We start from the raw sequence: 14,216 nt of genomic DNA, 5'->3' as shown, positions 1-14,216 counted from the left end.
ATCTGCGCTTCAAAATCCAAATGGCGCTCCTTCACTTCTGAGCTCTGCCGTGGGTCCAAACAGCAGTTTAGTACCACATATGGGGTATTGGCGTAATCGGGAGAAGTAGCTTTACAAGTTCTGGGGTGCTTTTTAATCTTTATTCCTTGCAAATATAATTTTTTTTAAATATTTTTTCAGAAAAAAAGTAGATTTTCACTTTCACAGACAAACTCCAATAAATATAGCAAAATACCTGTGGGGTCAAGATGCTAACTACACCCCTAGATAAATTCCTTGAGGGGTGCAGTTTCCAAAACAATCTCACTTTTGGGGGATTTCCACTGTTTTGGCACCACAAGACCTCTTCAAACCTGACATGGTGCCTAAAATATATTCTAAAAAAAGGAGGCCCCAAAATCCACTAGGTGCTCCTTTGCTTCTGAGGCCGGTATTTCAGTCCATTATCATACTAGAGCCACATGTGGGATATTTCTAAAAACTGCAGAATCTGGACAATAAATATTGAGTTGCGTTTCTCTGGTAAAACCTTCTGTGTTACAGAATTTTTTTTATTACAAATGAATTTCAGCAAAAAAAATAAAATTTGTACATTTCACCTCTACTTTGCTTTAATTCCTGTGAAGCGCCTAATGGGTTAAGAAACTTTCTGAATGCTATTTTGAATACTTTGCGGGGTGCAGTTTTTAATATGGGGTGATTTATGGGGTCTATCTAGTACATAAGGCCCTCAAAGCCACTTCAGAACTGAACTGGTCCCTGTAAAAATGGCCTTTTGAAATTTTCTTGAAAATGTGAGAAATTGCTGCTAAAGTTCTAAACGTTGTAACGTCCTAGAAAAATAAAATAATGTTCAAAAAACTATGCAAATATAAAGTAGACATATGGAATATGTAAAATAGTAACTATTTTGTGTGGTATTGCTATCTGTTTTACAAGCAGATACATTTAAAATGAGAAAAATCATAATTTTTGCAAATTTTCTCTAAATTTTGGTGTTTTTCACAAATAAGCAATGAATTTATTGACAAAATTTTTCCACTAACATAAAGTACAATATGTCACGAGAAAACAATCTCAGAATCGCTTGGATAGGCAAAAGCATTCCGGAGTTATTACCACATAAAGAGACACATGTCAGATTTGAGAAAATGGGGCTGGTCATGAAGGTCAAAATGAGCTCGGTCTTGAAAGGGTTAAGGAGAGGAGACTGGAAGTGTGGGTTTCACAGGTGCGTTGTTCATTAAAGAGGCTCTGTCACCACACTATAAGTGCCCTATCTCCTATTGCATGTGATCGGCGCTGCAATGTAGATAACAGCAAAGTTGTTTGTTTTTTTAAAAACGATCATTTTTGCCCAAGTTATGAGCAATTTTATATTGATGCAAATGAGCTTTTCAATGGACAACTGGGCGTGTTTTCTCGTTTTACTAACTGGGCGTGTATTGTGTTTTTACCAACTGGGCGTTGTGAATAGAAGTGTATGACGCTGACGAATCAGCATCATACACTTCTCATCGTTCCCATCCAGCTTCTTTCACTGCAGACACACAGCGTGACGTCACCCACAGGTCCTTCAACCTTGGCGTCAATGTGAAATCAATGTGAGGCGATTTCAGACGTTTTTTGGCGCGGTGAAGAATGGTGGATTTGAAATGCCACACGTTTTCTATGACAACATCTAAAGGATATGCCATTAATGTCGGATTATTGCCTATTCCTCAGCGAGGACTCCCCTGATTCTGCAGAGCGCGGACTGTTCATGCGAGGTCATTCTCATTTCAATTCTGTAGGAGATAAGGAGACAATATCTCCATCCAATGAAGGACTATGAATGTTCCGCCAGCTTTCTGTCAGCAATTTGGGACCAGGCATCCTAAAATTCTTGGGATTAAAAGGGGGGGTCACAGCTGTCTAGGTAATGTGCCTTATTGCGGTTGTCCTCCTCACGGTTTAGGCGGTTTCAGTTATTCTGCTCAGTCATAGGAGAATTACAACTAAAATAACGGTAGTGACGGATCCGACGCATGTTGGACACCAAGGCCTCCCAATGGAACCCGTCGACTTTAATAGGTTCTGTCAACTCTCCGTCAGAATGTCCATGGCTTTACAAAAAAAATAAAAAAAATTTAGCGAGTATTTTGCACGGTTTTGATGGCATTTTGGACTGGATCTGCAGCAGAGCTGTGGGAACCCAGATGTGAACCCTATACAACTCTGTAATGTAGTAGAATAAAGCTATCTAAAAGCCTGCAAAAACTGTACTGTGATTGGTTGAGGCCCGCTCTCTCCTCTACATTATAACTGATTGGTATATATTCAATAATCAACAACAAAAACCTACGGAAATGCTAACAGAAAGCTATGACTTCCTTTGCCTTCCGGTTGATGGGTTCCTCCGGCGGTTGGTCTGATGGAACCCATCGACGGAACCGAACGCCGACGTGAAACACACCCTGAGCTCATTAAACCACGCTTAAACATGCTCTATACAAAGATCCTGGGGGGCTACCGCCATGTCAAGTGGCCAAACAAAAACCCCACCAATACAAGCTGCGAATACACAAATGACCTCATGGTGTACAAGTATGTATGTACAATATGCCGACTCAATATGACAAGTGATGTGTACTGCAATGCTACCAATTCTGGGGATAGGGGACAAAGCCCCTCCCCCTGTTTGCGTCGAACGTCTCAGCCACTTCCCCCTGTGCGCACCACAAGCGACAGCCCCTCCCCCGGTTTGCGCCAAAAGCATCAGCGACTTCCACAAGGGTGTGACACTAGTCTCGACCCCTCTCCCTGTGTGCGCCACAAGTTTCGGTTCCTCCCACAGTGTGCGCCACAAGTTTCAGGTCCTCCCACAGTGTGCGCCACAACTCTCGTCCCCTCCCCCTGTGTGCGCTGACTTATCTCCCGCAGGGAACAGAAGTATCAGAATAAGTCTCTGCGATACATGAGCACTGACCGCCCCATGAACACACCTGTCACCACGGCCGGGCCGCCGCTTTTATCTCACCTCTTCACTCACTTCTCTCCGGTTCCTCTCATCTCTTCCAGCAGAATGAGGTCACTTCCGGCAGCAGTTGCCTCAGTAACTACACCTCACACCGTGGGACAGGGAAGTGTCTGACTTTTCGCTGCCCTATGGGAGATGTAGTCCTGTCATGCAGCTTGTGACCCGCCTACTGCAATGATTGAATAACGCTCTACACTTTGCTAAAACTCTGGCGTTATTGGTAGATATGAAACTACAAGTCCCACAATCCTTCGCGGCAACTATCCACTTGGGTGAGTTTTCAATTCTCTGAAAAAAAAAAGAAATCTGCAAAAAGGGGCGTTGCGTTATCGTGTTTTTGTCGTACATATCAGGGTACCGCCAGTCTCGGCTTATTAGTATGACTTCTGAAAGTAAAAACATAGAACGGGCACAGTGCCCTCATGCAAAATGGCTGCAGGGCGATAGTAGTTCCGCATCGTCTCTATGGTACCAGGAGTGTATTCCAGGAAGTGACGTCGGTAAACACTAGCCGGCTGTCTCCGTGGCAGCCGGGGTCGGAGGAGGGAAGCGAAACGATCTTGGGCAGCTGTGAGATCAGGTAAAATGGCGTCTCGTTACCCTTATATTAGGGACTGATGTTCTTATCTCACGGGTGATGGTGCTGAGGTCTGTGCTGTGTCTGCTCACTGCATTGTTACCCGATGTTCTATGTATTCCACACATCCTCTGCTCGCCCTTTGTGTGCCTCCGATGCGTCTTGTGGTTCCACAACAGCCAGTGTAAACTTTTGTATTAAAAGAACAGTAAACCAAAAATGAACTTATCCCTATTTGCTGTGTGGTTGAATGCATTCAATTGCTCCCTGTTATCAGCCATTTCAGACTGGGGAGCTGCTGCCTATATGATCTTCGCATTGGCCACATGGTTCCTTAGATCTATCCAGTCCTGTCCTAACCATTATCTAAAACAAGCCCCATGTAAATCTCACACTTTGTATTATGTCTCAGTTCACACAGCACTTTGGCACTGATTTTAAGACTGAAACTGTCCCAAATTTCCCTTTATTGTTTTAAATAGGAGGTAGAGTATAATGTGCTGTATCTTGGAGCGGTTTCCGCCTCTAAACCTCCATTGAAAAAAAATACGCCATCCCTTTGTAGCGGTTTGGCAATTGTTTCTAAAATAATTTAAAGAAAAACAAAACATAAAAAGGCTAATGGGTCAAAAAACGCTGGCCTTTCGAAATTTGCCTCAAAAATCCTGAAGGAATTTTGTGGCAGATTTTTTTCTGCTCGTCAAGAAACTCTGTGTGAACTTACCCCAAGAGCAGAGACACAAGATTCCCAGTTAAAATTGCACACAAGTCACATTAAATGGGTTGGTCAGACTGCGGTTCTAACATTACATGATGCCGTTCTTAACAGCTGTCATCTCGTGCTAATGGAGGGGGGCTCAAAGACAGCGGTTTGTCATCATGGGATAACTTATATTAGATTTATCAATACTGACGTAGAATGTATACGCTTGCTAGCTGGCAAAAATAGCACAAATTGCGCTAAGGCTAAGTTCACACTTGCGTTGTATAATCCGTTTCCCTGATCTGTTTTTATACTTATTCTGATCTAAAACCTGATTAGTGTCAGGCTGGGTTCACACGACCTATTTTCAGACGTAAACGAGGCGTATTATGCCTCGTTTTACGTCTGAAAATAGCGCTACAATACGTCGGCAAACATCTGCCCATTCATTCGAATGGGTTTGCTGACGTACTGTGCAGACAACCTGTCATTTACGCGTCGTCGTTTGACAGCTGTCAAACGATGACGTGTAAATTGACTGCCTCGGCAAAAGAAGTGCAGGACACTTCTTTGCTACGTAATTTGAGCCGTTCTTCATTGAAGTCAATGAAGAGCAGTTCAAGATTTGCGAGCGTCTCAGACGCCTCGCATAATACGAGGAGGAGCTTTTACGTCTGAAACGACGCAGCTGTTTTCTCCTGAAAACAGTCTGTCTTTTCAGACGTAAAAGCAAGCTAGAGTGCACATACCCTAATGGATTATACAATGCAAGCGTGAATTTAGCCTAATTGTATCAAAAAGGTGCGCATGGCATAATATACACATTTACAGCATCTTATTTTGATTAGTAAACCCCCCCCCCCCCCCCCCCTGACAATGGTTGTGGAGCGGTGTAGTGATAAGCTGGATACAGCTGACTGCGCGCTCCTTTATTCCCAGGCTTGTCTGTGTACACTAGACATAAAACCTACAGACGACTTATTTGTTTCCGTTGAGATAGCCGCCTGGGAATGGTGGCGGCCGAACATCATGGTATTTAGTTCTAATATACGATAAAGCTTCATCACAGTATAATAAAAGGTAATACACGTTTCTAATGTGCTTTGTGTTTCAATTCCTCACCATTTGAAAGATCACTTTTGGTTGTCAAAGAAAATTTTTTTTTACTGTTAAAGCGGACCTGTCCTATATTTATGCGGTAGATTTGGGGAATTTACACTTTATATTTGTAGCATGCGTGTGGCGATTCTGGGCTTGAGTCCAATGATGTTCATATATTCACACGTCCCGCGCCCTCCAGGCGCTGATTGACACATTTCTCCCTATTACTGTAGTGGACAACCCCTTTAATACTGAATGTGCTACAATTGTATCCATTCTAGACCATGCTCTGTGCTAAATACATCAGCAGTACAATTCTCTCGTTCTGATAGTTTGCTACAATGTATCAGTGAAGTTAAATGGAGGCTGAGTACAGGCTATTTATCTCACAGAGGATTGCTCAGATTGGCAATATGCCTAATAGACCACTCATTTTGCCTTATTTACAGCAGCAATGGCTAAAGACTCTCTATCCGAAGCCGGACTGCACTTTGATGAACTCAACAAGATTCGCATCTTAGATCCAGATGTCTCCCAGCAAACAACAGAACTGAAAGAGGAATGCAGGGAGTTTGTAGAAAGTAAGTCACGTTCCAGAACTTTTTCAAAAACTCTGCTTGCTCTCTGAGAAGGAAAAATTATTGTTTACATCCTGAGGCAGTAGTAAACCTTTGCAGACCTAATACTGCTCGCAGCTGGGGGTTTGCTATAATGTATCTAGTCTAGGCAATCCTCATCAACACCCTTGTAGGTGTCCAGCCTTTGGGAGCTTACATGAACAGTCATTACTTATTGCAACATGATCCCTTTGTGTATAACATATTAGCCTTCGCTATGAGCTGGCCCTTGAATACCGCAATATGAGCTGACGGGGTGCGTGATCTGCAGCCGTGATAATAGATGGACTGTAGTGTGTATATGTAAGTCCAGCATAAAATGTGTGGACTGTCAGGAAACAGGCGAGTTGAATCCTATGGGTTCTGTATGAAGGGACCTGTTGTTTCAGAAGTGACTAGTCTGTTCTGATCACCGGGGCAGGTAAGAGTACTGAAATGTACCACAATAATATGACATATGCTTAATTCACTTGCATGTGTCTGTTTATATTCCCTGAGCACTGATACTTTAATCTCTCTATATATGTATATATATATTCTTTGTATTTCAGAAATAGATGATTTTCAGAAAATAGTTGGCGGTTTAATAGAACTTGTTGATCAGCTGGCGAAGGAAACGGAGAGTGAAAAAATGAAGGTAAGACTTGAAAGTAGATAGAGTGACTAGCGTATCTAAACATGATGGGAAGCTCCACTCAAAGGTTATATTAGGGGATTGCATAGACATCCGTTCTTAAAATATGAGTCTATCAATCTGTTCTCGGCGTCAATCTGAACGTCCCGAATCACATTGGGTGGGTGAATAAAGCATGAGTTATTCTGCTGTAGACTGCGGAATTGACATACAGAAGCTGCCAGTTAGGCTGGGTTCACACACCCTATTTACGGACATAATTCCGGCGTTTTAACCTAGAATTCCGTCCGAAAATACGGCTCCAAAGCGCCGGCATACATCTGCCCATTCATTTGAATGGGTTTTACGATGTACTGTGCCGACGGTCATTTTTTTTACGCGCCGCTGTCAAAAGACGGCGTGTAAAAAAGACGCCCGCGTCAAAGAAGTGCCTGTCACTTCTTGGGACGTAATTGGAGCCGTTTTCCATGGACTCCATAGAAAAACAGCTCCAATTACGTCCGTAATGGACGCTGCGAAAAACGCCTGCACATGCCATTACGGCTGAAATTCAGGAGCTGTTTTCTCCTGAAAACAGCTCTGTAATTTCAGGTGTATCGGATGTGTACGTGTGACCATACCCTTACTGTGTTATTTAAGACTGTACGTTGTCTACATCGACATCCGCACCTCCCCCACCGCGTCATTAGCACCTGAGACCCTGTATCTACTGTGCATTCATTGGTCCAGGAAACCTGTGCATGCATTAGGGACAGAGGGGAGGGAACATAAAGCCGTGGACATGCCGATCATCTGGCATATCACCTGAGTCTCCCGGAGAGTCATTAGAATGGATGTAAAAGGCTGATCAACGCTGCAGTCCACATAGTTTACATGAGCGGGGCTGTAAGGAATTGCAAAGATGGTGCAAAAAAGTTAAAAACTGAATTGGTAGGTTACATAACTTTTTTAATAGTAATTATTGCCCTCAAGTTAGTATAAAACGAACCACTATAAGCATTACACGGTGCCAAATAAAATAGATTGGCCAGAAGGAGTGTGGCTCTTTGTTGTGGCTAAGGCTTTATTCAGACGAACGGGAAATACGCGCGTGCAACGCGCGTGATTTTCACACGCGTTGCACGGACTTATATTAGTCTATGGGGCCGTGCAGACATGTGCGTGAGTTTTGCACTGCGTTGGTCCGTTGCAAAAAACTCACGACATGTCCGTTGATTCAGCGTTTTCAGCGCATCACGCACCCATTGAAGTCAATAGGTGCGTGAAAACCACGCATGCCGCACGGAAGCACTTCCGTGCGAACTGCGTGATTCGCGCAACAGCTGTCAAAAGGATGAATGTAAACCGAAAAGCACCACGTGCTTTTCTGTTTACGAACATCCAAACGGAGTGTCTTTGAGAAGAGCGAACCCGGACAACCGAACCGAACTTCACCGGGTTCGGCCGAGCTCGTTTTGTCCGAACCCGGCAAAAAAATATCCGGTACGCGACGTCAGGAGATAGTCACTGTCCAGGGTGCTGAAAGAGTTAAACTGGTTCAGCACCCTGGACAGTGACTTCCGATCACAATATACATGAACGTGTTAAAAAAAAAAAAGTTCTAACTTACCGATAACTCCCGGCTTCTTCCTCCAGTCTGACCTCCCCGGATGACAATTCAGTCCAAGTGACAGCTCCAGCCAATCACAGGCCAAGCACAGGCTGCAGCGGTCACATGGACTGCCGCGTCATCCAGGGAGGTGGGGCCAGATGTCAAGAGAGGCGCGTCGCCAAGGACGCGTCACCAAGGCAACGGCCGGGAAGTTCTCGGTAAGTACGAACCTTTTTTTTTTTTTTAACAGTTTGCTAGATATGGTGATCGGAATTCACTGTCGAGGGTGCTGAAAGAGTTACTGCCGATCAGTTAGCTCTTTCAGCACCTTGGACAGTAACGGGCGTCGGCTAGCCTCATCTCTATGATGGCGGCTGCGCGAAAATCACGCAGCCGCGCATCATACACGGATGACACACGGAGCTGGCAAGTGATTTTTGCGCGCGCAAAACGCCGCGTTTTTGCTTCCGCAAAAACGCCACGTTCGTGTGAATCCAGCCTCACAGAGACCCCTTCCATTATAGCCGCTTGCCTTTATAGGGCATATTGAAAGGGATTGTTTAAAGCAGACAAGAGGATCAGTCACCAGGGTACAACATTATGGCTGGAGAAGTCCAACCTAGTGGAAGCTGCGGATACCTCCTAACAGATGGCAACCAGAATGCCTGCGCTCTGTAGCTATTGACTAACGGCTATAAAGAGGTGGTTATGTTTTTACTTTTAGACCCCCCCCCAACCATTACCAAGAACGAGGGGTCCTAAATACCTGTTTCTGGCCTGAGAGTTTGCTCCACAGTCAATGTCACAGTGGAAGTCCCAGTCCTTTCTATGAGAAGTGGTTTGAGGCCTTGTGTTCTCAGTTCGGGTGCAGTCACACGAAGCAGATTTTGTTGCAGAAATTTCTGAGTGGAGCTGAAAATCCGTTCCATCATCTGAATGGGGTCGTTTCTGCAGCAGGTTTATGGATTTCTGCAACTTCCATTTAGATGAAATTTCTGCAACAAAATCTGCTGCGTGTGAACAGACCCTAACATTGCAGGTCCCAGAAGTCACACAGACACACACACATATAAGGGCGGATTTACACGAGCGTGTGCGTTTTGCGTGCGCAAAAGGCACTTAACTGCTCCTTGTGTCATCACATAGGATGCGCGGCTGCGTGATTTTCGTGCAGCCGCCATCATTATGACACTCTGTTTGTAAACTGAAAAGCACGTGATGCTTTTCTGTTTGCAAACATACTTTTGACTGCTGTTGCGCAAATCACGCTGTTCGCACGGAAGTGCTTCCGTGTGGTGCGTGTGATTTTCACGTACCCATTGACTTCAATGGGTGCGTGATGCGCGAAAAACTCACATATAGGACCTGTCGTGCGTTTTACGCAGCGGACACACGATGCGCAAAAATCACTGACAGTCTGCACTGCCCCATAGACTAATATAGGTCCATGCGAGGCGCGTGAAAAACACGCACGTTGCACGGACTTATATCACGTTCGTGTAAATCCACCCTAATACTTTTATGACCTGCTAATTAAGAGGCCATAAAAGTTCAATAAATGTTTTTTAAGACAAATAATAGAATTATTAATGAAGTGTGTACAGCATGGCCATAAGACTGATGGATATATTGTGCTACCTATGCAATTGTCTTTTTTCGTGATAAAATTAGGCCATTGGAGCTCGTAATCTGTTAAAATCCATCGCTAAGCAGCGAGAAGCGCAGCAACAGCAGCTGCAGGCCCTGATAGCAGAGAAGAAGATGCAGCTAGAAAGGTATGACCGCCACTGGCGTGGTAACATCTCGGCTATTCCCTGGATCATGATGGGATCTTCCCTCTCCTTACTGAGCTCATTTTCCTCAGCGTATGTTTGCTGATTGCCCGATAATGGTCTTCATACTGATGGTTTAATTGCCTGTAGTTTACAATCCTCTCCGCATGTGCAGGCCTGGGCTGGGGTTGTGCTTATGCACAAGAGGCAATCTGAACATGCAGAGCTGCAGTGTGAAAGCCCAAGAGGGAAGCAAAGCAGCAGCAGCAGCCGGAGCCTTGAGGCGGCAGGAGGATCAGAAATTCATAGGACTAAGCTACTATCATTGATCATAGCTGGGTCCTAAAGAATTTTCTTCCTTGACCCAGTGAACTATTGTACCATGAGTCTGCTGTATTCATTACGGGAGTACTCGCCCAGCCTCCACCCATCCCCCTCACCAGTGACTAATGGCTGCCGTGTATTAGCATGTATACAAAGTGGCCATCAGTCAGTCACTGGTGGGGGGAGTGATCCCTCATAAATACAGCAGACCTATACCTATGAGTCCGCTATAATCCATACGGCACAATATTTTTGTAAAGTTTAGGCTGAGGCCCCATGCACACAACCGTCTTTTTGTGTCCGCAATTTATCTGGTAGGGGTCTGACTGTTGGCACCCCCGCCGATCAGCTGTTTTGAAGGGACAAAACTTCCCAAACTGGGACAGTGGTGCAATACCTTGCATGGCCGCTACAAATGTACGAACGCTTGTATGAGCGTCGTGGCCTCTTCATATAGCTGATCGGCGGGGGCGCTGACAGTCTGACACCAGCTGATGTAATATTGATGGCCTATCCTGAGCATAGGCAATTCTTTTGTATAACCCCCTTAAATGATAATTATTCTTAAAGTTAGGGTAAAACTAGTCCGAAACTGCGCCAAATTAATCAGTGGCACACGCTGTATGAGAAATTAGGCACGTCATTTTAGACGTTTTAGACACTTTTACCTTCCCTAAGCCATTTTTTGGCACAATTTCTAGCGAATTCTGCTTTGTAAAACTTCCCAAACGGCCTCATTACTCTAAACCAGTATTTCCGTTAGACTTCTTTGATAAATCCCCACCAATGTATGTGGTGACAAGAAGTGTCTCTTATTGCGTTCCTCTCTTTTGTGTACATTTCCAAGTGTTGTGTATCTCAGGAATACTATATTTTCTCAAACTTTTTCTCTTTTCAGGTATCGAATAGAATATGAAGCTCTATGCAAAGTAGAAGCAGAGCAGAACGAATTCATAGACCAATTCATCCTACAGAAGTAATGTTTAGTACATTTCATGAAATCCTCTCCTGGCCACATTTTATACTGACTTGGGGTAATACGATCTCTCTCCTTACTAGGACACCATTATTAAGAGGCCCTTCAGATTGCATGGATTAGAACCTCTTGTAGGGACCAATTTGCACTCGAACTCTCCATGGTCCTGTATCTCTGAAAAATATCAAAATATATTGCTTTACAAAATGCATTTCTTGACCATGTAAATATGCATGGCTTTTATTTCATACTATTTGGTTATGACCTTTGCATTATCATGAGAGCCAGTCACCCGTAATAATACTCAAAGCCATTAAATTATTCTACAAAATACTTAATAAGTAATTGGAGCCTGTCTTAGGCTAGTTTCACATTTCTGAGCCCGCATTACTGCAGCAAATTCCAGCCTGAACGCTGGGCTGATGACCGACTCTATCGGCATCATAGGGACCTGCATTCGGTCTGGGATTTGCAACCATAACATGCTTGTGTGAAACTGGCCTTTGGCTGGGTTTATAGTCTAGCATACTCCGCTTCAGACAGACAGACATGACATTTGCAGCCCATCCATTTGTCCATCCTAGGAAAACAAATCCCTACTAATCCCCATAATAGGGAACCTACTCCGATCAGCTTTTACCAACTACTATTATGATCACAGTGATCAGATTTTGAAAACAATTAGGCCTTGTTCACACGTGACAGAATTAGCCTGTGTTCAGCGGAAAGGCAAACTGAAACCTCCACTTCCGTTTCCCTCACCATTGATCTCAAGGGTGATGGAAACATTGCTAAAGGTTGTGACAGGGTTCCGTTGTTTTCATAGAATCAATAGCGCAGTCGACTGGCTGTGAAAATTTTACGAGCGAAAATTGACCTGCATTGCTAAATTTTACATTCGCTACATTTCATTTTCAAATGCAAATTTAACGGGCGAAGTCAAAATCCACAACAAAATCAAATTGTTGTGAATTAACCGTGGATCCGCAGCACAATTTATAGATTTGGGCAATTAGTAAACACTATACTCACCTTCCGAGTCTTCTGCTGCTCCCCTGGTAATGTTGGCATGGTCCCTTGCCAGTCTCTGTATCTTGACCTCCAGCAACGTGGTGACTACTGTAGCCAATTACATGCATCAATACGTCATCGCTGGAGGCCAGTATACAGAGACCGGCGGGGGACCAGGTTATCATTACCAGGGGAGTAGTAGGTTGGGAAGGTGAGAATACAGATATTTTTATTTTTTTTATTGCAGCTGATCTGCAGTGGCAAAACCGCAAGCAAGATTTGGAGAGTGTAAACCTGACCTTAATTTGATAACCCTAAACTAGACTGTAGATGAAGGGATATATTCTAGTTACTGTATATAGTACTGTACGTGTCATTTCTTGGCCTTTCGTGTATGTGCATTACAATCTACAGCCTCCCTGACAAAATCACATTTCAGGCACAGATATAATATGCAGTGCACGTCTGTCTAGACTCGTCCCCAGGAAATGATCCAAAACTTTTAGATTATTCTGTTTTTAATATAAACCGGCCGCAGATTTTCTGGGTGCCTTTTAATCTCTGTTCACACGTCGCGTTGTTTGCCGTAAAACAAGCTATTTTGAAAAAAAAAATATTTTGATCACAACGTGTGAACCCTGCTTTATTATTCGATCAACCACCTGAGACAAAATCTTTCACATACCCTTGAGCCAGTATGATAGGAACACAGTAATGAGCTACATAGCTAATAATATAATTGCTCGGTCTTTTATGGGGCGGACCTGCAATAATAGACACAGCCTATGGATAAGAATGGCGCTGTTTCTGGAAGGGGGGCAGTAAGGCTTTTTTCTAATCCTGGACTCATTTAATCTTCAAAAGAATAGCCTAATATGCTCTTTAAAGGTAAATTTACCAATTTCATATATTATCAACATTTCTAGACAACCGGGATTGAATGTGACGAGATCATCCGGTGCCACGCACACTCAAATATTACCGGTGCGTCAAACGTATTCCCCGTTGTCAGTGAAAATCATTGTTCTGATGTGTTATTCATGTATGTGCGTTTCATTTATATATATTTATTATACTCCGCTTTTGAGGTGATTGATGTTCGACCTTTATGAAAGTGGCGAAACAGAATGTGTTTTTCTGTGTGTGCAGACTTTGTGTTACTAGTGTTCTTGTTTGCACATTGCATCGCTTTATCAGCACAACCGTATGCATTGCCTACACATATTCATGGAGCCTTTCACTAGTACAGCAGTGTTTCTCAACTGCAGTCCAAATATTCCCCCAACAGGTTGGGTTTTTTTCCCCCTAGGATTTCCTTGGTGATATGAGGGTAATTTCACACGTCAAAAACTGCATCAAAACCAAAACAACTGCATGCATTTTTACCGGGATTTGGTGTCTTTTCCGATTTTGCAGTCAAAACGTTCCAAATTCTGTTTAAAAAAATAAATAAAAAATGCATGCAGCTTTTCAGATGGGTTTTTTTAATGACTTTTTTTAACTGCACCTCAACTGCTACATGTGAATATACCATTATGGTCAGTGCTGGAGGAATTGCCACAGGTGTTCTCTATATTGGATGTCAAAGTCATTGAGACAGGTATATACATTTATTTATTGAAAAATATAGCATTCGGACTGAGCTCCATAGTCACGATACCACCTTGTCCACTACATTCCTCATTTACTTAGGATTTCCGACCGGATGCTGTTTTCGCCCTTGATAACAGGACATGTGCACTGTTGAGGAGTCTGCTGCAGATGGCCAGTGGGGGAAAACAATGCTCCGTGTGTGTACGGTGCCCCAGTAATACATTTTGTGCTGAGATTTTTGCACTTTTAGGGTATGTGCACACACACTATTTACGTCCGTAATTGACGGACGTATTTC

The 14,216-nt window shown here is 43.6% G+C and overlaps 2 protein-coding genes across 11 annotated transcripts in view; one reads left to right on the top strand and one right to left on the bottom strand.

Moving 5' to 3' along the window:
* The window catches only part of TNFAIP1 (TNF alpha induced protein 1), a 23,889-nt gene extending 20,501 nt beyond the window's left edge, over nucleotides 1-3,388 (bottom strand). For 2 of the 5 annotated variants that reach the window (XM_075854204.1, XM_075854208.1), the window contains exon 1: nucleotides 3,020-3,388. The gene's annotated coding sequence lies outside the window, so the exon portion shown is untranslated. Of the gene's footprint in view, nucleotides 1-2,643; nucleotides 2,714-2,984 lie in introns of those variants that run through there. The other 3 variants (XM_075854205.1, XM_075854206.1, XM_075854207.1) reach the window with 3 other exon arrangements.
* IFT20 (intraflagellar transport 20) lies at nucleotides 2,976-14,216 on the top strand. Of its 6 annotated transcripts, none has more exons than XM_075854210.1 (6): nucleotides 2,981-3,291; nucleotides 5,853-5,981; nucleotides 6,569-6,654; nucleotides 9,914-10,017; nucleotides 11,237-11,314; nucleotides 13,252-14,216. In XM_075854210.1, the coding sequence occupies exons 1-6, from the start codon at nucleotides 3,246-3,248 to the stop codon at nucleotides 13,415-13,417; spliced, it is 609 nt and encodes a 202-aa protein (XP_075710325.1). In that variant the 5' UTR covers nucleotides 2,981-3,245; the 3' UTR covers nucleotides 13,418-14,216. The 6 variants fall into 6 exon arrangements, with proteins under 6 accessions (XP_075710328.1, XP_075710325.1, XP_075710324.1 ...); XM_075854209.1 differs by having other exon boundaries at nucleotides 5,850-5,981; XM_075854214.1 differs by lacking the exon at nucleotides 13,252-14,216 and adding an exon at nucleotides 11,398-11,523 and having other exon boundaries at nucleotides 2,989-3,291; nucleotides 5,850-5,981.

Source organism: Rhinoderma darwinii, chromosome 2 (assembly GCF_050947455.1).
Source record: "Rhinoderma darwinii isolate aRhiDar2 chromosome 2, aRhiDar2.hap1, whole genome shotgun sequence".
NCBI lineage: Eukaryota > Metazoa > Chordata > Amphibia > Anura > Rhinodermatidae > Rhinoderma > Rhinoderma darwinii.
The sequence above is the reverse complement of the archived record's forward strand: the minus strand, read 5'-3'. Positions and strand labels throughout refer to the sequence as shown.

What these genes read in the sequence shown, in the direction of transcription:
- IFT20 (XM_075854209.1), top strand. Translation starts at nt 3,246, where the DNA reads ATGAAACTACAAGTCCCACAATCCTTCGCGGCAACTATCCACTTGG. An exon ending in CGCGGCAACTATCCACTTGG is followed by an intron (nt 3,292 to 5,849) that starts GTGAGTTTTCAA and finishes CCTTATTTACAG; the next exon opens with CAGCAATGGCTAAAGACTCT. An exon ending in AAGAAGATGCAGCTAGAAAG is followed by an intron (nt 10,018 to 11,236) that starts GTATGACCGCCA and finishes TTCTCTTTTCAG; the next exon opens with GTATCGAATAGAATATGAAG.